This window comes from Hirundo rustica, chromosome 1 (genome assembly GCF_015227805.2).
Source record: "Hirundo rustica isolate bHirRus1 chromosome 1, bHirRus1.pri.v3, whole genome shotgun sequence".
Taxonomy (NCBI): Eukaryota; Metazoa; Chordata; class Aves; order Passeriformes; family Hirundinidae; genus Hirundo; species Hirundo rustica.
Window position 1 is genome coordinate 19,895,314 of NC_053450.1, and position 24,553 is coordinate 19,919,866.

Below are 24,553 nucleotides of genomic sequence, written 5' to 3' on the forward strand. Positions count from 1 at the left end.
CTAGACTTGTATTTCAGATGTGAATAATTACTTTTTTGTATATATTTGCATGGCAAAGAATTAAGTAGCACAACGTGGTGTGATACATGTTATCACAGATTATTATTCTCATTTCTTAGGGTTCCCTGATGCAGCAATTCAATTAATTTCATATATTCTCTATTTATGAATGCCACACTTTGGCACCCAGATTTTTTTTTTTTTTTTCCTGTAGATTTCCTCACTTATTATTAGCATAGCATCAGTTTCAGAACAACTTAAATAATTAATTCAAGTATAGTCACCATATTTTGCACAATAATTGCCACTTAGATTGATAGCATCTTGGAACTTTACAGCTTAAATTCTGAGAAAAACTGTACACACACAGAAATAATTGAGTTTACTATGAAAAGACAGCCACTCTGAACCAAAAGACTAACAATTCAGCCGTCACTTGTCTATACAAAGCCACTCAGAAAGGAAAATATATTCTATTATAAAAAGGATAAAAGGATTTAAGACAAATTGCAGTGATTGCTCTGGATGAAAGTTGATCAAAACATCACCCAGGTGAGTTTAAAATGTGATTATTAATAGAATGGCTACAATGCTCAATTGAAGCTGGCTTTTACAGAGAGCTTTTGATATATACTTTGCTGTATATTTAACCTATATGGGCTTGCTAAAATTTTTGGTTTTGAAAATACTTGCTTTTTGCAAAAGAATATTTAACTCATTACTATAAAACAGAAGACTGTGTTACACTTAGAATTTGTGCTTTTTTAATGGAAACCCAATTCTCTGCTATTGAAAACCCCTTTTTTCTCCTAGTAGACTTCTACAACTAATGAAAATTCAGAGCCGAAATAGACTGATGGTATTTTTTCTTACATTTTGGGTAATTTTTCCTCTTTCACATTCATGGTAAAATTATAAGGTACTTTAATAACATTTTATAATGATTTGAACTCTTCTTTGTAAACATGATCAACAATAGAAGCTTACATAAAAATGTGTGCCAACAGAAAGTACCTGTTGACAGCTAAAGACAGCCAGCATCAGTCTCCTTTCAGATGTTTAAATTTCAGCCCCAATCATCATATGTGAATGCAGCGTTTTTGTTAACCACAGTATTATGTTTAAAAATACCCTCAATTTCTGACAGAGCCATGGATACTCAAGATTTTAAAAAAAAAAAAACAAAAAACAAAAAACAAGAATTATCAAAACAAAAAAAAATTGAGTGCTTGAATTTAATGAAAAAGAAAAATAACAGCAACAGAAATCTTTTCTAACAGTTTGCACATCTTTTACTGAAGAAGAAAATACTAGAAATCACAGCAACCCACATCTATATTCAAAGTCACTAAATTAATTTTAATACAGCAGCAAAATACATTTTGATAAAAACAGAAATAAAAGAAGAGGTATTTTCTACATTACCGTATATATAGAGTTCAATTCTAGAATTCTGAATTTATCTCATCCAGATATATTTTTAAGTCTTATAATTGAGCTTAGAATCCTGTACTTATAGGAACCAGAGCCTTCATTTCAGCAATTCATTCAAAAATAAAAATGATATTAAAAATACAATGAAATACTTGATTGAAAATATAAATACTACCAGCACTATGGGCCAGAGAGACTCTCTGCCACTGACCAGCAAAATTCCTAACAAATCACACAGACACTGAGTGATTATTAGATGGCCTGAGCACTCACAGGCTGTTGGCAGTGACAGTCCTTCCAGACCAGCTGGTTGAGCTACCAAGTTTCTGGACCCAAGTACGATACTTATTAGTCCATAAGAAAGCACAAAAGCCAAGGAACAGGCAATAAGTAAAGTATTTCCTCACCTGGGAAACCCTAAGTTGGTCTAATTGCTGTTTGGTTTATTTTCCAAAGATAAGAGTTTACTGGTGCGGAGGTGGGCAATGGGAAGATGCAGGGAACTACACAGTGCTATTCCCATTTGTAAGTCTACCAAATTCTGCAGCTTAGGCCCTTAGCTGTATGGGCCTTCCCCAGAAATTTATTGCACTGAATATTTGTGTGTGATCTTATCTATGTTAGTCTTTGCTTTCTTAATTATTCTCCAGCACTGCTCCATTTGAATTACTTTGCCTCTCCAAGTTTTATCCAGATATTTAAAATTTTAAAATATAAACTGGTATGTTAAAAAGAAGTATATACAAAACAATTTATGAACTGTTTTGAGGGCACATGGATATCTAAATAGGCTCTATTTTGTATTTAGTATTTTGAATATTTCTAATTACATCCTTAACAGTATCAGTTGTAAGACACAATTATAGATCAAAGAAGTATATCCCTAATTATTATAAATTATCAAATTATTACTGGGCATCTCATGATCCTCTAAGAACACTAAACCAATATAAAATCCATATAAATCTAACACATCTTATATACAGCAAAATATCAAAGTTCCCAATTGTTTGTTTAACTCCCTTTCAAGAAGGGTTTCAAGAAGAAAGGTGGCAAGTGCTTCTGCTGGCACTCTTTGCTGCTCTGTGTACTGCTCTGCTTTGATTTTAAGGAGGAAAAAAAGAGATTCCCAAAACACCAGTAAATTAAATCCTTTAATCAACAGCATAGGTCAGAGGATTCCACATGTAGCTGTACCCATGGCACAACTACTTACTGCAGGTTTCAGAGGGAAAGGCAGCTCTTGGCAGAACTTACGCATTTTACAAGTCCTTACATTTAAGATCTGCTTCTGAGGCATTCAAATTCAACTTCTGCCTCCAGATCTTACCTTTTTCACATTCTCTCACATAGAAATCCCATAAGGTTGTACTTGATTCATTGCTGAATCAAAGTGTCTCATTCTGAAGAACTACAGCTGTTCTATGTCTGCATGCTGCATCTACACTACTCAAAAAGCTAAATACATGCTTGACTCTCCTTTTTCACAGTTTAATTTGTCTTGGACTTGTTACCAGGCTAGAGGATCACAAAGTAGCACGTTAATATACCTTATAGTAGTTATTCTCGTACACCAAACACAGAATTATTCTTGTATGTATGTATGCTTGTATCTAAAACTTAAAACTTAAATTATCAGGAGCTGCAGTTTTACATACATCTGATGATGCAGAAAGTTTATCTTATCATCAATATGAATCATTAAAGGTGGAGTTAGGAAATCCTCTTTGATGTTCTGTATTATCCTCTATTTAATGTATTATTTTTTTACATTTGGCTAAATAAGCTTGTTCAGCAAAAACCCCCAGTTTTTATCTACTTTTTTACCTCTTTTATCCCAACTTTATTCCTTGTTGCTCTAACATACTCTATTACTAATTACTGACTAGTACTAATTGCTATATTATGTAACTGGATTTCTCTGCTTTTTTGTAGGTCATTATTTTTTTTCCTAATAAAACAAATAAAATGAGTCTCAAGATACTTAGAGGTTTAAATGTATGTCAGCTAGTTGCGAGTCTCTGTTTTACCTTTGTTCCTAAAGAAAGCCATAGTTTTTCCACTGTTGCAACTCCTACATAAATCCAGCTTCCTTTAGTTTACATCAGTGATCAGACTTCTCTGTAGTGACTATTAGCCTGAGTTAATGGAATTCTCTCTTGATTCTACACTGATTTCACACTGATTGCAAACACTTCTAGGGTTCTTTATACCAGAAGTATCTTCTCTATTTTTCTCAGCAGCAACAAAGCTTCTAAACTCTCTTCAGCTGATCCACTGTGCATGTTCTAGTCATGGGGCAAGGAGAGAGGAATTACAGGATTTATCACACCCTTCATCCTAAATTCATCAGCAGGAATTCCTGAATCTGGTGGGAATGGCCAAGGGAAGATGCTGCTCACCCAACATAGCACTACCATTTGTTTGTCAGAATGGTGGGAGTATGAAGCAGGAAGCAAGGCAGAGAGGTTGAGAGGTTTGATGAGGTAGGTTGGGAAGTGACTCCAAAAGCCTGTTCTACAAAACGTGAACTATGTGAATCCAGTATGTGGCTCTCTCAGCTCCCATCTTGGCCCTTCCCTCTTCACACCTTTCTTAACAATTTAGAACTGGGAAGTGTAGTTCTTGTGCAAAACAATAAACTAGTCACAGAAAGATTCTTGAGGGAAATTATACAAATCAGGCTGGTGTTTGCAGAGGCACAGTATGGTAAATAGCTAATTTTGCTTCTGGTGGAACACTCTTGTGCTACTGAGCATTTTTTCTTTATTTCCATAATTCAGGTTTTCCGGCATGTCAGCACTGCAATTCAGACTTTAGTATATACCCTCCTTAGTTTAGCAAATTTACTAGTACCCAACAAGCAGAAATAGTTGTTCCAATACCAGCAAATAATTTACCTAATCCTTAGTGCCTACAATGTTTTTTCTCTCATATGTTAGCTGTAAATATTTATATGAAAGTTAATATATTACTTGCTTTCCATAAGTCTGTCCTGAAACCACACTTCAGCAGCTTCTGAAAGAAGTTATTTCAGGAAATAACTCTTTTGCACCCTGCTAAGCTAATGTATACGAAGTATTATGTAAGCAGAATAATTATTGTTCCAAAAATAATGAGGCATGTATAAGAATAATAGAAATATAATCTTTATCAATCATGAAGAAAAAATATAAAGTAGAATCAATTTCATATTTCAGCAGCTTCTAAGAACACTGAGGTCTGGAATTAAACTTTTCCTGCAAACTTCTTAACGTATGACTGTGCACCACAGAAGGGTATGTACCTTCCTCTAAAGCCTCTAGTACTGACTTCCAGAGGTAGAACACAGCTAGAGAGATATAATACAGGATGCCTATTTTAGTATTTCAGTATTTAACAGAACTTCTACTTTTATAGCTTTTGCCTTCTTATCAAGGAATGATACTGGATATTTTAAAGTAATCAAGAGGGAAATAAAGATGCTGTTGACCTGTTGACTTCTATTTAAAGAAAGAAATAGAATAGAAGGGGTAAAAGAAAATTCTGTGTGCTGGTTTTCCTGAATGTGGCTTAATGCCTACTTAATGACATCTTTCTCAGGCATGGCACTCATGAGTGCCTGCTTGTGCCAGTTGAGAAGTCTAAAAAAAGTGAAGTCACTGTACATAACATTTCAGTCAGCATTCAACATAGGTGTTTCAGTTCATGATTCCATAGGAATTTTTGTAGAAACTGGGCAGATAAATTTTACTTACTTGTTTTCTGTCTCTAGATAATATAGGAATTTAATTAAGGGGAATTGAAGCAGTGGTAGTAAAAAATTGAAGACAGAACTTTCATATGGCTTATGAGAGTTATGGTTCTCATATGGCTTTGAAACTACACAGTTTTTAAGAATGCATGTTGAATTACTACATATATGTGAATATTCAGTGTCTAGTTCCACAGGTTTGTTGATAGAATAAATAACTCATTTTCAAGTACTGAAACTACACTTAAGCAGAAGAGTAAATTAACTGTTTATTTCTGGAGACTTTTTTTTTGATGTGTGCAATAAATAAACCACCATATTCATAAAATAATTCCATTTATAATTTTCTTCTTTAATACATTCCAATAATACTGAAGGTAAAAGTTTAATTAAAAAGATAAAAGATGTAGAGAGAGGCCAAATAATATGATGTAGGTGAAATGGAAAAACAAGGGTAGTAAATGCTTCCTTAGGTAGTCATGTTCTATCTAACTCCTTTACATGAGAACCAGTTTAATCTGCACCAGTCCTACTTCTGACTCAAATTTCTGTTAAGCATTGAGGGAGCAGGAAAATCAGCAGATTATGTCCGGTTATACATACAGTACATAAAGTCATATTTTTGTGGTACATACAATCACAACACTTGCGATAAGGTCCACTCACAGTATTACGCTCATCTCTCAAAGGTGACACCTTTCAAAGCCAACAATATAGAAATACTTTGCCATAAGTGTCAAAAGAAACAGCTAAACACAACAGTATCAAGTCCCTCTTACATGTTAATAAACATTCCTATGCCTTGTGCAGTTAAAACTACATTTGCAAAATACCCAAATAACCATGCAGCACATCTACAGAGTTTTAAAGTAGCTTAAACCATTTTCACGGTCCTGGTTTAGTCAATTCTATTTTCAATAACAGGGTTTTCCATTTAGAAATGGACTTTGCTAAAGCACTTCTATTTTCCCACACTGAAATATATATTCTAGAAAGTAATTATATGAAATGCATTAGTCTACATTATCTGCAAAACTAATTATTAATACAATAATAATTGATAATTGATAATTGATAATTGATAAATGTTATGTTTTACTTGAATTCAAATACTAAATGTCTCATTTTACAGTAGCTTTGCCAATCCTGGGAGCAAGGAAAAACAACCTGGAAATAAAAATCTAAACCAGACATCTCTTCCTCAGCCAGATTTTATAGGTCAGAAGTCTCGTGTTTTCTACTTAAAATGCGACCTCAATTAATGAAGTCTTTTAGAGGACACTGAATTATTTTTGTATAATAGAAATTTAAATTGAAAATATCTTGATTATTTTAATTAACACACTCTATATGACATGACCCTGTCCCAGATAGCAGGAAATTTTGGATAGTATATTTAAGGTTATAGTACTCTGTAGATATTCAGATTCCTGGCAATCTGCCACAGCTGGGGTGAAAGCTTTTGTTGGTATATAAAACACTTTCCAAGGGCTAAAATGCTACTATTAAACTAAGCAACACTGCATCTTCCAGTTTTCAATAAATCAAGAAAACTGTTCAACTATGTGAAAGCCATGAGCAAGTTTCAATAGCTCTCATGCCTTCCATCACTCAATAAACATCTTTTTTGCTTCTCTCTGAGTTTTTAAATCATGGCACCGTTGTTCATTCTGATAGACAACTGCACTGCTTCTTTCATTTGCTTTAACTTATCCTTCTTAAATTTTAATAGTCAAGAACACTGTGTGTTACGAGTTTTGCTGCATATTTCCAAAATTTTATTATAGACACACAAGAAACATTTACTGAAGAAGCAACCTGGCACTCATCTATTATTTTCTAATATGGTGTTGGATATTTCGGTTTAGCATATTTTGTTGCTTTTCAAAACAAAACTCCCTTGCCTTAGAATGATAATCTTGTTCCAGCCTGGAATCTGATCCTGCTACCTGTTTGTACTTGCTCATTTTCATTTGGCGATTCCTTTCTTCTACATCCATTGCACCTGTTAAGTTAAAAACAGAAGAAAAAAAGAAAATAAATACACAAGCAGTCATCAATTCCAAGGTTAAAATTATGCTCATGTAGGTTTTGACAGAAAGAGATGAAATTTGATTTACTTAGATCCGTGCATATAATTTTAGTTCCTGAATTATGATTTTGTAGGAAACCAAAATGTGGTATAAGGAGGAAAATAGCAGATAAGTATTTCAGCAGAATTTTAATAAGAATTGTATAATCTACACAGTTCAGATGAAGCCAACTTTGTGAAAAAAACTCAATATAAACAAAACACATTTCCATTGAATAGAATGTTACTATTTTAAGAACATTCAAGAGAAATTGAGTCTTTTAATTAATGAGGAGGAATGCAAAGATAACCTGCTTACTTTGGGTAGAGATTCTGGTTCTGCATCTATTATAGTCTGACATATGAAATTAATAATCAGGTAACAACCACGGACTACCAGACCTTCAATCTGCTATTTGAGTATATTCATAGGATGCTCAAAAAATTCAAAGAATTACTAAAGAAATCTTAAAGAGCCACCCAGTAGCATCACTGTATTATATTCTAATGAAACACAGCTTCAAGAACAATTTCAAGTTTCACTCCTCTTGGATAAAACACATGATTAGTTTCAGTCAGGGATGGGGTCTCATTACATGACTCAAGCAGTAGCTTGTTTCAACAAACTGGTACTGTAACACCATGATTTACAATGTAAAATAATATGGAAGTGCCAAAGCTGAGGTGGAAGACTGAGAAATAGAAAAATGAGGACGACAACAGCTCAGAAAAGATTTTCAAACAAAATATAATTAGCTATCATACACACACATTTGATTCATTTTCATTTTAACCTGGTATAAGTCACGAAAAAATTATCCACTGAATGCTAAAAAGCATTCATTTTGACTGACATCTGTCTTAGACAATCCATAATTTTAATGCAGAAGTCTAGGATTAAATTTCAGAATCCCATTAATCATAGTGGGAAATAGAAGTTTCTGTATATTGCATGTATTGAGCAATACGGACTGTATTTATGGGACTGAGATGGGAATATTAGATTCCAGTGTACTACAGAAACCTGGTTTAAACTCTAAACCTTAATTGTAAATCATAATCTATCGGCAAAGTGGGGCTCTGCACAGAACCTGGGCCTCTCAGCTCTGTATTTTCTTTCTTGAGAACAATAGGGGTAGTAGCACATACTATGAGAGCTGCCAGGGAGATGTTGTGGCACTTGATAGGAAATCTGGAAGGAGAGGAGGTAAAAGGAAGTGGGAATGCAAAACCACTAAGATGTTCTGTTCTCTATAAACACTCTGGCTTCTAGTTTTTGTATTCTAACTCTCTATCTTTACACTCTAAAACAACATGAAAGAAAAGATTTCATCAAATTCTAAGAGAAATTGAAATAAAAAAAAATAATGAGAAAGAACAAATGGTGTTTTATAGCGAAAAATAAAATGAAGAAGAGAACAGCAGATGAAAATTTCTAAAATAAAATACGGTTCATTTTTCCTATCATAATTGTCCTCAACCATTATAGAACCCATAGCAGTGTTAGTCAATTTATCATTAAGATGAAGTGATTTTTTTAGGATCTAGTTTTTAAAATGTTATTCTTTTTCTCTTGAAAACAAAAAACTTTACAATGGAAAATATTTTCTTTTTTCAATGACAGAAGTAACACATACTTTGTTTGAAATAAAATTCTCCAACCTCCTCTCAAAGAAAGAAATAATCTTTTGCTGAAATCAAAATCTTGTCATTTTTCAGTAATGTAAGAAAGGAGACTTTTTTTACTAAAAGGGAAATTTTGTCAATTTTTCTTATGTTTTATTATTAAACCATGGCATATTTTCTTTGTCTCCAGACATTCTGCCAAATTTCAGGAAATTACAAGTGAAGAAATGATACTTGAACATAAATTAGAAATTTCACAATTACTTGAGAAAATATTCATTATTATCTATGATCATTTCGCAAAGTGAAAGTTAGACTTCCACAAATCCAGTTGCTTATGATATGTACAAAGTATGCCAAAAGGGGAGCCTAAGATATAAGGCCTTGGTGTGAGTCCTCTTCAATAAAACAAGCAAAATTTGTAGCTTATTTTTTCTCAAGAGAAAAACAAGACAGAAAAATTTTGGAAAAAAGTTATTCGATTCCCATAAAATCTTATTAAAGGAAAATCTAACTTCCATTGTATTTTTGAAACTGTCTTTAACAAGTGAGTGAATTCAATGATGTGCAAAAAGAGGAAAACCCGAGGGGAGTGGATAGTCCATAAAGCAGAAGATAGCCGTGGTTCTACTGTACATGGAACTGACATGCAGAAAGAGAGTGCAGGGTTACACTCTGCCCCAGGCTGAGCTCACTGTAACTTCAGCCAGATGCAGCTGTGACCTGCCTGCCAGTGGGACAGGCTGAGACGGTGTCATGGCACTTCCCATTCCCCATGGTCCAGCACGAAAGCGTGTCACACTAAGCAGTGGGAATGCAGGGCTAACATCACCTCCACTTCTGCTGGCAAACCTCTGCTTAGCTGACACCTACATGGGAGGGTTTAGCAGGAGCAGAAAATACTTCTAGGGAGTTCAGTAATTGTCTGGGTGCATTAGAAGCTTCAGTTTTTAACATGAGTTTGGTAACCAAGGGAGAACATCGGTCCTAACCTAAGGACTGCACTGCAGTCGGGAGCTGCTCATGGAGCATGTGTCAACAAACCAGAACTAACCGGAATCTAACCATTAGTTAGTAACAGTGCTTAAAATATAGGAACATAAACTTTCACACAACTGAATCTCTTGAGGGCTGACTGAGCCCTTGTGTTACTAGATCCAGAGCTGGAGCCCAGTACAACACACTTTCAGGACTATAAAGACTGGCACTAGAAAAGTTAAAGCTGCTTCTGATATATGGAAGTATTGCCACAATGTATCAAAGTGTATGCAACCAAATTTTGGCCAGGTAAAATGAGCTCATTTCTGCTTGAACATCCTTCCAGAATTTTGCTTATAAGCAGTAGCTGTGTCTCCAGCAGAAATATCCAATGAGACTCAAATTTCAGTCATATGAACACAAAAATTAAGACTGAAGGGAGGAACAAAGCCTGATGCTGTTCACCAGACATAACTGGGGTCATTGCACTGTAAGCAACATCCTGGAGTTTTGATTATATTGAACTTTCTTACATTAAAAACCCATGGCCTGAAGGTTAATTCAGTGGGGTTTTCATGGACACAAGGCAATTCCTGGCTGACAGAGACAACTGCTGATTCATTACCAGCCATTCTCCACATTTTCAGAAGAGAATGTGCTGAGGGAAAGCAATGTAACTACAGAGCAAAGGCTCCTGAAGTGCCAGAGTAAGGCACAGAAGTACTGCACAGTGCAGCTCTGTAACCTCTCAGATCCACAAGGACCGCAGTGAGAGCCTGGTGCGCTAGAGCTTAGCTCTAGTGAACTATGGTAAATTAAACCTTAGGCCACATGAATTTGACCCTTGTTTTTATGTATGGAAATGTAACCACTAGACAATGAACTATAATTTCAATTTTAGCTATAGGATATTTTGTAACAAAAGTAGGGAAATTTCTCAAGACACACTAAAAAGGGTGACTGGAGGCTGTGGGAGTAAATGAGAAGGCCCAGATGCTGCAAACAGGATTGGATGAGCAGGAGTGAAATCAGAAAATTAAGCTACCTATAGATACTATAAAATACTAAAACTATAAAATACTAATACTATAAAACTAACAAGCAACAGGCAGGGCCCCAATTAAGAGGCACCCCGCTTGAGCTGTCACTACTATTGCCTATTAAATGTAGTAGAAAAAGGAACTCTGCTTGATTCTGTCGTTGAAGTGGAAGCTAGGGATAAGCCCTATTGATCTACATAATTCCTTCCATGGTCTAGGTCGTGGCTGTATAATTCCATTCCTAAAACAGGACTCAGGACAGGGATTAAAATCACTGCCTTAAATAAAAAACATTATGTTCATATTTTAACTTGAAATAAGCTAACATGATAAGATTCAGCGACTTCACCATTAAAGTGAAGGGCTGTAATCAGTGATTTGGTTAACACCTAACTTTTCCTAACCCCTCAGCTGCTCACTGAGTCACAGTTTTACAAGGAGATAAGCAATCCTTGAATCCTTTAGCCTTTAGAGCTAAAGACTGTTATTTGCTCTTCGGGTCAAATACTGGCTACTTTCTAGGGTAGGACTCTACAGCTGATAGCTTGTGATCTACAGGAGAGAAAAAAGGGACAACAAACTGGCCTTATCATCCATCTCAGCCTAGGGCAAACCTAGCTGGTTAAAAATCAAAATAAAACCCACTGGGACCTCTGCTCTTTCATTCTTTCATTGTCTTCTCCAGTGGGACTTATTAAACCATTCTAGCTCCTAGAAATGCTGGTGATGGAGATCCTATACCAGGATCTGAGTTTGGAAGAGGACTTTGCTGTACAGTGAGGCTTCTGTGGCATAAAGAGTTAAAGGGAATCTGATATGGAAGACTGGAGTTTCACTTATAATATTAGAACAGATTTAGTTTTGAATACATATGGACAAAAGAGACAGAAAATTTGGGAGGCACAGCCACTAAGGCATTGGGGAAAAACTCATGATGAGGGGACTACAGGAACACTGATATTTCAGAAATCAGAAATCTGTAATAGAGCAGAAAAATGTGTAGATGAGCATGCTCTGTGTCTGGAGAGGGGAGGGCAGAACAGAGGTCTTGAAGTGTATGACATCTACATTTAGCTGATTCTGGTCTCTTTCTTACCATTTCTCATCTTTATTTGACACCCTTAAAATAGCAAAGGAAATACTTTTGGGAAAGCCCTTTCTTAAGTTCCATTTCCTAGTGTCTATTTTGAAATCCACAAAATACATCAAAATTGCACTCAAACACTTTGCTACATATTTGCTTAAACGTAACAAACCAAAGAATTTAAGGGAAAAACACAAAAATATTTTTAATAAGTCACCCTACCTGTATCCCCATTTTCTGGATCTGTTTTCTTTTCTTCTACAAACAAATGAAAGCAATATGTAAAGCAAAAAGAGGAGGAGAGAAAAAAAAAAATGCAGAAATAATAATAAAAGTAATATAAAAATGCATTAAAAAAGAAAACATTAACAAAACTCACCAAATTAATATAACTTGAAGAATTTAGTCAACCAACCAAGTATGGTGCTCTAAATCTAGAGGCATATTCACTGCATGCTAGGTATACATTTGTGTACTCTTATTGAACATTTACAGAAGAGAGCGCATGGACTTCCATGCACTTCCAGAATCATTAGCACACTCAAGAAAGAGAGAGCAAGGCAGGTGTCACATAGAGTTACTTTACAGTTTCCTTCATCAGGATGACACAAAATTAGGAGTAAAACAAATTTGCTTGTGCTGTAGGTTTTATGCAGTGCACACACAAGATCCAGTCTAATGGTTCAGACATAAAAAATTGAATGTGTCAGAATGGGTTTTGGCAATTACTTTAAATCTTCATTTGGTTTAATCAATTGTCATACAGGGTTAATAACGATATTACTGTAACTTATCTTGAGTTAAAAATTATGAACAAAAGACACTGAAATCAATACTCAGAAGCCAGTTCATGCACATGAACTCAGCTGACTGACGCCAACAAATACTCTGAATACATATCAAAGGTTGTAAATGGCTCAGGGCATTTGTCTGTCACAAAAAAATGAAAATACATTGGATCCCTATCAAATAATTTGGCAGCCCATAAATAATCTGAAATCCAGTTTTGGCAAATAATGTGAAAGAATTTTAAGTCAAATGAAATTTACTTTAATTAGAAATACACTAACTGTTTTCTTTTCAAAATTATATTAAATTCAATTAAAACAACCCCATTAATATGGAGCAACAGCCCCCAAGCTACACACCAAAAATAGAATGCTTTACTAGAACTAAATACTTTTGCAGAGTTATTGGCTATTGAGGATTGCTCAAAAAATTATGATCTAATTTACAGTACACAGACTGAAGAGGAAAACAGAGTTGTTGTATTTTAAGGAAATACCATTTTGCAAGTGGGTATTAAAGAAGAGGATGAAGTCAAACTCAGAGAGAAATCATACTCAAGCAAGGTAGAATCATAAGAAGGAAAAATGTGTTCCTACAAAGAGCATAAATAATATGCTACACTTAAACAGGATCTGGATTCTTATCATGTGTGGGATCAAGATTATTCTTCTGCTGGCAATTTCTGGTGGAACAATTAGACAAATTAATTGGAAACAGATATGGCAGGTCATAAACCTACACTTTCAGAAATCAGTGGGTATTAAATCAGTTCTTGGAACTTCTCCCATGACCTGACCCTTCCTGCCCTGTACTCTATACCATTTTTAAATAAGGCTTTTTGCATTCTTCTGAGTTGCCCTTTGGGCAGCCTGGCCTTACTCTATGTGGGCTGTGGATAGTGCTAAGAAAATAGCTGAGAATGATAGTTCTGTTTGCTTTTCAACCTTTCAATTATCATAATTTTTCTTTTAGTTTTGAATTGCTGTGACCAATATAAAATGTACAAATGCAGTGTCTTCTACTGTCACGTTACTTTCTAAAGCAGAAAGCAATTTGATAGCGATACCACTCATCCAACATAATGCACAATAGAGGAAAGTGAATTGAGTCATTAAAACACCATTCAGCTTGAGCTCAACAGGAATGATGACATTTCTACGTCAGTCAGTCCATGTGCACAATGAAATATTTACTTGGCCTAAATATTATCTTTATACAGAAATCTTATACTATATAGGGTAATTAATTTTTTAAGATGCCTAGAAATCCATTCAGCCTTATGTCTGGATGTCTTCCAAACACAAATCTTTAAATAAATACATTGTCAAAATAAACAAGTTTGAAACCTAGCCAACTTTCACTCATTCTTGTTCTAGGTATAAAAAGTACATATAAAAACATTTCCAAGTGGGATTGTAGAAATTAATATCAGAATTAGCAAACACAAAATTCTATTAGATTCTTGAATTTTAAAAGAAGTGCCATGACAAATCTCTACAATAGGTATATTCTTTAGATTTTTAGCAGAAAAGTCAACACAGTGGATCCTACTTTTCAAACTGAGGTTTCGGATGTATTGTGAAGAGCTGTCTGAAGAGGTACTGGAAAGGAGAGAAGATTGAATTGCAGAAGATCTCACTTGGGTGGAAGCAGTAGAACTGAACAAAATTGGTATTATCCATTTACCAAGTAAAACACTATTAACTTCGCAGCAACAAAGATCTTCACTGCAGCTATGGGCCTAGTCATCACCTCTAAAAGAATTCAGAGCAGGTTCAGGATGTTGATACTAAAGTAATTAATGCTTTTGTTTGTAATGTGTTTAAAACAGAAAAGCTCTAAGGAGCCTTAATGTCTTCAAAATGCTGAAAACCCATAAATCACTATGAAATTATTTTAAAATGTCTCAGACTGAATAATATGAGATGACAAAGTCACCAGTCATTTCTAAAAAAATCTTGATCTGATATAATCCCATTAGTCACTATTTTTCTACATTACTTGATTTAACTTTGGTTTACAAACCAGAAAGCATAAATTGTATCATGTGGTGTAATGATCTCAATTCAAGTACTATTTTTTTTTTTTTTTTTAAGATCTATACACTTTAGAGAAAATAAATCAATGTTTTCATGAAGGAGACACATCTACACATTACAGAAAATAACTGTATGTTTTCAGCTTAATCAAAATACAGATGTATTTAAGTATATTGATGAAATATAGACATGACTGTAGATATAAAGAGATTAAAATTCTAAAATATCCTCTCTCAAAACCTTCTTCTATCACCACAGTAGACACTGCTATTGTAATGACCAATGACATTTCATCTAATAGACACAGCCATGCTCCCATGGTCTAACTCCATGTTCTTTCTAACTGGTTCTAATGTATCTGAGAGATATCTAACAATCTAATGTGTATCTGGAAGATAAAATGGATAGTAAAGAACTCTTAATAAGAGCCTGATTGAAGAGTAGACTTGTCAAGAACTAAATCAGATCTAAAACTGCCTGATTTTCTTGGAAATGCCTTAACTCAATAAGCTTTGCTGTTCTGATGGATATCCGCAGGTGCCAGGGCCCCATCAGACTTCACCTACCTCATGCCAAGAAATTTCATGTAGTAGGGACTCCTTGGAACAGAACATGTCCATCTCTGTACATGACAGAATAACAGTTCCACAGAAGAAGCAGGATAGCAGTTTTCTCCCTAGTCATGGATACTGATTGTCACCCTGGTTTTTCTGAGTTTTTTTAAAGCCTTCTGATTGTTCCTAAGATGGAGTCAGTCTCTTTAGCTTCTGCACAATACTAGGAGCAGTTTTTTTGCTTTTCTCACACATGGTAACATAAACAAACCTTTTGTTTTTCATTCCCTGTCCTTTGTTTGCATATTTTCAACCTGAAAACAATTCTAACTGACAGCTGATCTGGCCATTGGGCTGAGAGGTGATAACCCCAGAAGCCAGTCCACAACCAGACTCACAAATGTATAAAAAGTAAGAAATAAACAGGCAGAGGGCTCTCAGCCTTAGCTTGGCCTTGGGCTCTCTCTGAGGAGCAACTCTGCCCTGCAAATCTCTGGTCTCCATGTGATTGCTTTGCGCGCCACAATCACAACTGATGGCAGCATTGAACAATTGCTTGAACTTGCTGGCTTCCTGCTGAAGACAAGGGGCAGCCTGACTGCAGCGTTAAGGTTACAACTGGGAAGTGCTGGGCTTTATAGTCTTCTTCCCAGGGTTTCTCCCTTCTCTCACAGCTGAGTGCTCTAAACTTAAGGTTAGGTGCTGGTTTTGTCTTGACCTTTCTCTTCTCTCTCACCTGGGATCCAGGTGAATGCGATGTGCATAAACTGAACAGAGGCCTAAAATAAATCTTGACTTCCTTGCTTGGAATGAAAAAAAATTCCAGCTTCCAATGCTGGAGGATATGCATGTCATTGCAAGAGACAGAGATGGAACTCCAATGTTTGTTTGTGAGTTTAAGCATAAGATAAGTCAATGACGTAAAAGGTTTTATCCTTCTATTTTTCATATTTGAAGACACTTAATAACAGCAATATGACTAGGAATTCTATTTTTACAATGGATAAATTGTAAAATACTTATATGCTTTGTTGAAAACTGAGTCCGATTTCTCCAGGTAGTCCAATTATTTATAATATAAATTATATATATATATTAAAAATATAAATTTATATATAATATAAATTATATATAATTTTTATATAATATAAAATATATATAATATAAATGATATATAAAAAAATATATAAATTATTTAAAATTTAATTTTTAAAATCAAATATACATGTAGTACCCTAACTTTGGGTAAGTACTTAAAAAAATGCTAGCTGAATTTCTTACTAGAGATTTCTCTTGAAATGCTATTCATGAGAATATAGAAAAATCAATTTTATTCTGAAAAAAATAATCCCTGAAACAACACCACAAAATCACAGAATATTCTGAGCTGCAAGGGACCCATAAGGATTACTGAGTCCAGTTCCTGTCCCTTTACAGGACAGCCCCAAGAGTTGCACCATGTGCCTGAGAGTATTATTTGAACACTTCTTGAACTCTGTCAGGCTTGGTGCTGTCCCCCCTGGGGAGCTGTTCTGTGCCCAAACACCCTCTGGGTGAAGAACCTTTTTGTGATATCCAACCTAAAGCTCCTCTGACACAACTTCAGGCCATTCCCTCCCTTCCTGTTACTGGGACCCCAGAGCAGGGCTCAGTGTTGGCCCCTCCTCTTCCCCTCACAAGGAGGGTGTAGACTTCCATGAGGTCTCCCTTCAGTCTCCTCCAGGCTGAACAGACTAAGTCACCTCAGTCACTCCTTGTACGGCTTCTACTCATGGCCGTGCACCATCTTCAGAGCCCTATTATCAAATAGGAAAGAAGATTGTGTCCTAAAAGTAAAATGTAAAATGTAGAAGTATTTGCTTTGAATATCAAAATTTGTCAGTTAGACGTCTTGTACTTAAAGGAGTACACTTCCCCCTGTTTGCTGAGCTATTCAATGCCGAATCTACCTCTAAGTAAGTAGCTCTAAATTTTGTCATTCTGGCTTTCAACACTGTGAAAAAAAATAACTGCCTAACTGCTACAGGTCTAGCAAAGTATCAGATGCTGTGATATAAGTGGTTATTCAACTTCACTCCAGGTCTTTATGTCCAATTTTTGGTAAATATAAAAAAGGTGCTGTTGCAGCAAACAAGTTCTTTCCAAGTCTGTGACCCACATCACAGTCTGAATGAAAAAAACAAAAACAAACATCTTAATGGTTGTTAAGTGTTCTTCAACTTAATATTACTTATATATTCTTGATACTTAATATTACTGTTTAAATGTGATTGAAGTGTCAAATATTGCCTTAAAAGGGCGTGCTCAAAAAAAGACTATTTCAGCCAGCCAGCTTCCTAGCAGGGAACATGGCTTCACATTCCTGTTTTCTATTTGAGGTTTACTTGATGGCTCTTTTCTTTTGGGTTTTTTTCTTGTTGGTTTCAAGCTTGACACACTAAAGAAAGACTAAAGCCCGGGGGACATTTCTCGCCACTTAAATAAATTTTTATCACAATGCAAAAAGCATGTTAACAATGTTTCTTTGGATTATTTGCAGAAAACATGGCACTGTTTAGTAAAAGAACTGAATAAAATGGTGTGATGATCTAAACAGGGAATTTAAAGAATCTCTGCAATCCTGAGTTTTTATATATTGACAGAGTCAGCTACGGTCTCCATCATTAGGTATAGATCAGCGTAGAGGGTAAAGGACCAAGATCTTTTGAAGCAAGCTGGAAAGTTTTATTTTGCATATGTATTAAAGTGATTATTAGGGCTTTTTTTCTGCTGCCTAGATCCCTTTCCAAGGTGATTTTTGTAGGGTAGCTGGTGATATTTTTCCATGCTGCCTCATACAAAGGTGTACACATGCTTTGGTGGCTTTCATAAAATACTGAGGCCTACACAGAAAAAGCATGGAAGAAAGAAGTAGTAAGTCAATTATTAGCTAAAACATCCCATTTTGCTTCTCCCAAGAATTCTGGCATGTCTTCCCTATATAAATGACATGAAATAGGATTTTGAAAGAGTAAAAGAAAAATATCTGAGTGGTCATAGGCCCTTATATTCTGTACTCAAAAAAACCATTCAGATCAGCCACACTATAAACTCTGCATTGTTTTCAGGAAAACCTGAGCACAGTCTTATTATGAAGCTTTCCAAGATCATGTTTGCCAAGCATGCTTCTCAGAGTTCCCACCACTGGTACGCCACAGCGTAATGGAGAATTTCCCATTCTGATACAGCCACTTCCAATCATAGGCATAAACATTTGATAATAATTATGCCTTTGCTTTCAGAAATGCTAACAGGTATTAATAGAGATTCTTCAGCCATCTGAAGAATGTAAGATATCTTCATTAGCATCTTAATAACTAGAAAGATAGTCAAAGGTTTAACCAAAGAATACAAAATTATTACCTGCATTTAGAACTCAAAATAGTTACAAATTAAACTACCAAACATTCTGCAAAATTATGCTGTCATTTTAAATTACATAATCTGATGGTTTTACTATTTTAGCTTCAGCAGACTTATCATCAGCCTTTATTTTTGTGGTTTAATATAGATGGCTACTTCGGAAGTCTTTGGTTTCTGGATTTAATTCTAAACAAAACAAAAAATAAGGACAAAGAGCCTCCCAGCCATCCAGTATGATACAGCTATTACTATGCTAAGTACCTACAGAGTGAATTCAGATTTTACAAAATTAGACTGAATTTGGAGTTTACCCTTTGGGTTTTGTTGACCAAATACCGGTCTACATGCTTTAAATGTCTCTTTTACAGTCTAAGGCATCAGATTTTAAACAAGCCTGTCAAACTAAATATCACAGAAGTGTTCAGAGATGCTCAAGTAATTTAATAATGTTTGTGCTTAAATATTACAAATTCTACCCAGAAATGTTTTTTCAACATAAGGAAAATGGAAGAAGAACAAGGCATCATCCTGCTCTTTAAAGAAAACTGTGTCACAGAATACTGACTATAATAATAACAACTCAAAAGCAGAGGTGTTCTGTTTTTAAAGAGTAAGTACATCACAGTAGATTCACTCTTGGAAGACTTGAAAAACCTCTCATGGTTCTGTAAGAATGAATTAAAAAAACTGTGTTCCTTGTCTTCTACTGCAGTTGATTCATTAAATACTCTTAACTTGTCCTTGTTTTCTCCTAGAATGAATTTGCCATACCCTTTCACTGTTTGGCCCTCCAGTGTCCAGGTCTATGAGCTCTTCCAATTTGGTCACTCATCTTCAGGAGGGTTTGTTACTTTTTGTAGGCTTCATTTCCATCAATAATGTTATTACAAAGAAACTTCATAATAAAGCACAGAAAAAAATGATATTTCAAACCCCTTGTCTATTTGAATTTCAGCTGAAAGTTAACAAAAACTCTAATCAAACCTTTGTGTGCTCTTAGCATGACAGAGATTGCAAAAAAAGACTTCAATATCTATTTCCCTGCGTTCCCTTTAGAAATGGAACAGTCCTCACTATCTTCTAACTTCCATCCACCTCATAAAATTTAGAATGCCTGGGCATTACCCTTCTCATCCTGGAATCATCCTGGAATTAATTACTCAGCACCATTTCTGCTGTATGTGCAATGACTGCCTTTGTACTGGCATGGATCCGCCTTTCCAAAGTTTTGATGATCATTTTTTGGGCAGTCGCTTGAGTCAGCTAGATTAATTTTTGGAATTCTGAAGAATGTCTGTATTTCATATGTTTGAAGAGGACAGTATTATGTGCAATTGCCCGTAATTTTTGGCACAATGATGAGTGGTTGGTCTGACCCATCTTACAGACGAGAGTAAAGATCTCTGCTTCTCACTAAGGCTTTTGGGCAGACAAGAGCTCACTTCCACTTCTGAATGGAAGTATTCTTTGTGAATACATGGGGATGTGAACAGGCACACATCTCCTCAACAGTTTTCACAATATCTAAACCTATGAAAAATATTAATTTGAAAAATATCAAAACCCTGCATCTCAAAGCAGGTTTGTGAAGACTCTGTATTGCAAAGGTCCTCCTTCCCCAAGAAAAACAGGGTTTAATCATTTAGGATGCGATCAAGCTCGACTGCTATCAGATAACAAAATTTATATTAAAATATTTTTGCTTATCTTTCTGAATTTGCTTTTGTGCTTGAAATATACAGCAAAAGCTTTGTACACACTTTCATAAAACTTTTCAATTAAAAAATCTAGATTTTTTTCAAGAAATAAAATTTTATTTTTTACAATTATAGATTATAATATCCAGAGAGAGGAAATGACAACATTTTTCTATCCAGTTGTAACATATTCAGATATTTAGTTTTCCCAAGACTTCTTGGTCTAATAACACCTAAAATCAATAGCTAGTCCTCTGGAATACATGAATGTTTCATAGCATGAAAAATAAACCATGATAAATAAACTATGTGAAAACCATTTCCTAAGAAAACCTGTGAAAGTGATAATCCTAGATTCACACTTCTTAAAGCAAATTCTAAAGCAAAAACAATGGGAAAGCGCTTTTTTTCTAAAGTATGCCATTGAAATATCACCCTTACTTTTTAGCTGTGCTCCAAGTGCCTTGTACTGAAATGTGTAACCTATTTTGTTACTAAGGCAAACATGGAAGAGTACCTTTTTCAAAAGTACGTCTGAAAATATGTTACTATACACACAACAATTTTCTCCTGAGTTTAAGAGCAGTAGTAACAACTGTTGCAACAGCAGCGCTGATCATGCTTTTGCATTTGCATTTCAAATTTTGTGCTAGACAATTAAATTCACCATTGCCTAATATATTTACTTAACAATGTGTGCTAAATAGTGTTTTGCAGAATTGCAATGTCAAAAAAATTTATGAATAGGCAATATTACCTACTCATATATGTTCAAGAAACACGAAAATACATGGTTTCTTCTGACCATTTAAGGTCCAATTTCTTCCAACACCAAGACAGATATGCAATGATTCCATATTCTGATTTAATATATTGATTAAATCAATAACTCAGTGGAATGTTTTTGAATAAGAACGCCCACAGCTTTTATTATGAACAGATAGGAAATGGGTCACCCAATCTTCTAACTTCAGTTTTGTAATAAAAAAGATTCAGAATCACTGCACAGGAACTGGCAATGAATCATAAGCACAAGATAAGTAAACTCAGTCTTTCTACAGCGTAATTTTTCAATTCCTAATAATAGTGATTTACAAAAGTGGGATTTCAGACAACCCTGCCAGTTGTCTTCCCTATCCATAATCAACTTTTTTTACCCTGTAATTTTAACAATTTCTATCTTGAGATTTGTTTAACATTAAAACCACAGCAAATAACAACTGCAAGATTCTTTAAAAATTGTCTGTGACTCTAATTAGGACAAGACCAGTACGAAAAGTAAAACTGAGCTCTGAAGGAGCCAGACATAGTAGAGAAAAGACAAAAATGTTTCACTAAATATCACCAAAATTTAATGGACCAGCCAATATACTCCAAAACTTCTCCAGATTTGCAAACCTAAATGGCCTCTAAGTGGCTTTTGTTTTTTGGGATAATAGCAGAGACACAGGAATTTCATGAAAGCTTTTACACAGTAATTGTAAAATTTAAATTTTATAGCTGCTGAATTAATTTAACTTAAATATGGAGAATTTTGCTGTTGTTCTACATACCACAAGTAAACAAGCAGGAAAACATGAACAAATACTGCATTTTTAGAGCTAGGATGCCTTGATAGATGTTAGTTTTCTGCCAGTAATATAAAGTACATGGAAAATTCAATAAAATGGCAGATTAAAACTTGTTATGAAAGAAAGAATAAGTAATGCACAATATGAAATAAAAGCCTCATAAACAATACAGCTAAGTGAGAACTCCTTCAGTGTTGTGACTTCTTGCTCTCATACTATCATAACTTTTTGATTTACACTTTTTGGCACGAGAGAAGAGCTTTTGTTCACTAAAAACTCTACTTATAATTGAAACAGGTGTTATTCAAAATACTAAGTTTAAAATTCCAGTACATGAAATTTAACTAACTGAAATTATTCGGTTTTGAAGTTAAATCCTGCCAGAGTCAAAAAGAACTAGTTATATAAGAGTTTCTGCAGCTTTTGTAGCAGTTTTTGTAGTAGTTTTCAAATGCATAGATAAAACAAATTATAGATTGTTTTCATGTGTTAGCTGAAAGACTAACTTTAAAGTCTAATTTTCAGATGATTTGAGATGGGAAATAAGAACTGACATGATAGAAATCAAATCAGTTTAAAGTCTTAAGGTATAGCCTGCTTGTCATCAGATACCTTTCATCTCTTTTTATGGAGTACACAGTTAATAGATAATAGAAATTACATAAGCGTCTTAAACTAAAATTCTTACATTTTGACAATATTTTTCCAGTATATTGAGGGGGAAGAGAGGGGGAAAAGTATGTGAGGCGAGCTGTGATAAAATCTATAGAAAAGGTAAAATGAAAAAAATAACACAGAGAAAAGCAGTAGAAGAGACAGACCTGAGTTTGTTCTCCTTGATGATTCCGCTTCTTCTGTGATCACATCGTGTAATGTACAGACATAGACAAAGGAGATGGGCGTGAGAGGATGTATTCAGAAGGTTAAAACTGACACTGAGGGAAAGGGCCAAAAATTGTTTTAGAGAGAAGTCTGCAGAGCAGAGTTAGTAAGTGGAGAAAAAAGTAAAAGACACTAGAAGAAAAAAGAAAGCTGAGAAAGAAGTGGTTAAACTACTGTTGTTGGAAAAGAACAGTAAAGACAGGGTTAGTATAGGAGCTGAGGAAATAATAAAAGTTATAATTGACAGCAAAGTCAATCCTTGCAAAGATGCTGAAGAAAAAGCTGGATAGTAAAAGGTATGTTAACTAGCATAAATACTTTTGTTCATGACTGTTCAATTTTTTGAATGCTATGCAAATGTTCAAAACTTGAATGCAAATACTATTTTTCTCTTTCAAGTATTAAACACTCAGTTTCATGTTCAAGGGACTTCTATTATTAGATTTTTCAATTATTAGATTATTGTAATTTATGCTGAACCAAACTTCAGATACCCAAACCAGAATTTTTTTTTTTTTTTTTTGCAAATGTATGTACAAGCTCAGACATTTCAGAATCCACATAACACACTCTGGAAAGGACTGCATTATTGCAACTGCTCAGCCAAAGGCAAAATTATCAAGACCAAAATACAGAACATGAGAAAAGAGAATGTACAGCTATTAGCTCTCATGGTCAATTCAAGATACTTTTTCAGAACCAATGCTGGTCTCATCTCACAGAAGTCTAAGTTACTACAAATGCATGCAAGTTAAATGCCAAAACAACTATCTCATTCCTTTATTACTTCACATTCAAAAGAAAGTACATGGCCATTTTAGACATGGAAAACATCTGAGGGATAGTGCCATGCTATGTACTGAAAATCTATTTGTTGCAGAAGAATGGGAGGAATTCATCTTGGAAAGTAATAATAATTACAAAGAACTGTGAAGCCACTGTTGCTAGCAGAACAAATGTTTTCTCCCCAAAATCATCAGAAATAGAAGAAAAAAAATCTATAAACTTGGTCTAATTCCAGCATGCAGTTTGCTAATGAGTCACAAAACACTGCTCATAAATGATTAATGCTGAAGATACTAGATAAAGAAGTCCAGAAAGTTTTACACACCACAAAAATATCTGTAATTTATCAGCATTTTACAGTCACTATCAAGGTAACATTGAAAAAATGCAAAATAAGAATAAGCAACATAAATCAATAAAACAAAATTAAAGACAACATTAAATTTGATTTAATAATCATTGTCTTCTATACTTAAACAATTTTATATTATAGTGTTAGATTATATTTTAATCTACTATCAAGTGCCAAGACTGTACTGAAATTGTTGCAAAACAAAGCAGCTAGAACTATACATAATTAGAGTGCATTTTTAGGCAATTAAATTTGCTTAGAGAATCAACGCACATTAGTGGTATATATGAGATATGTACTGTGAAAGCATAGCAGTTGTCAGTTTTGACAAGGGTTGCTATGTGTTTGCATGTTAAAAAACAATAATGGAGCTTTTTTTTTTTTTTTTAAATCTGGGCGGGTACAAAGAATCCATTGGAAGAAACACAAATAAGCAAATAGAAAGATCTACTTCTCTGTGTCATTTGACATTCATACTAATATAAGGTAGCTATAATTGCTGTAAGCACTAAATA

At 34.6% G+C, this 24,553-nt stretch overlaps 1 protein-coding gene across 50 annotated transcripts in view; it reads right to left on the reverse strand.

Moving 5' to 3' along the window:
- RIMS2 (regulating synaptic membrane exocytosis 2) overlaps positions 1-24,553 on the reverse strand; it is a 456,916-nt gene that overhangs the window by 84,895 nt on the left and 347,468 nt on the right. For 28 of the 50 annotated variants that reach the window (XM_058419196.1, XM_040054793.2, XM_040054866.2 and 25 more), the window contains 2 exons: positions 22,840-22,872; positions 7,072-7,172 (listed from right to left, as the gene is read on the reverse strand). The exons of 13 other annotated variants lie outside the window; for them this stretch is intronic. In XM_058419196.1, coding sequence (XP_058275179.1) covers positions 7,072-7,172; positions 22,840-22,872 — 134 coding nt within the window. Of the gene's footprint in view, positions 1-7,071; positions 7,173-12,188; positions 12,225-22,839; positions 22,873-24,553 lie in introns of all 50 variants that reach the window. 9 more of the 50 variants (XM_040054821.2, XM_040054840.2, XM_058419190.1 and 6 more) reach the window with 3 other exon arrangements.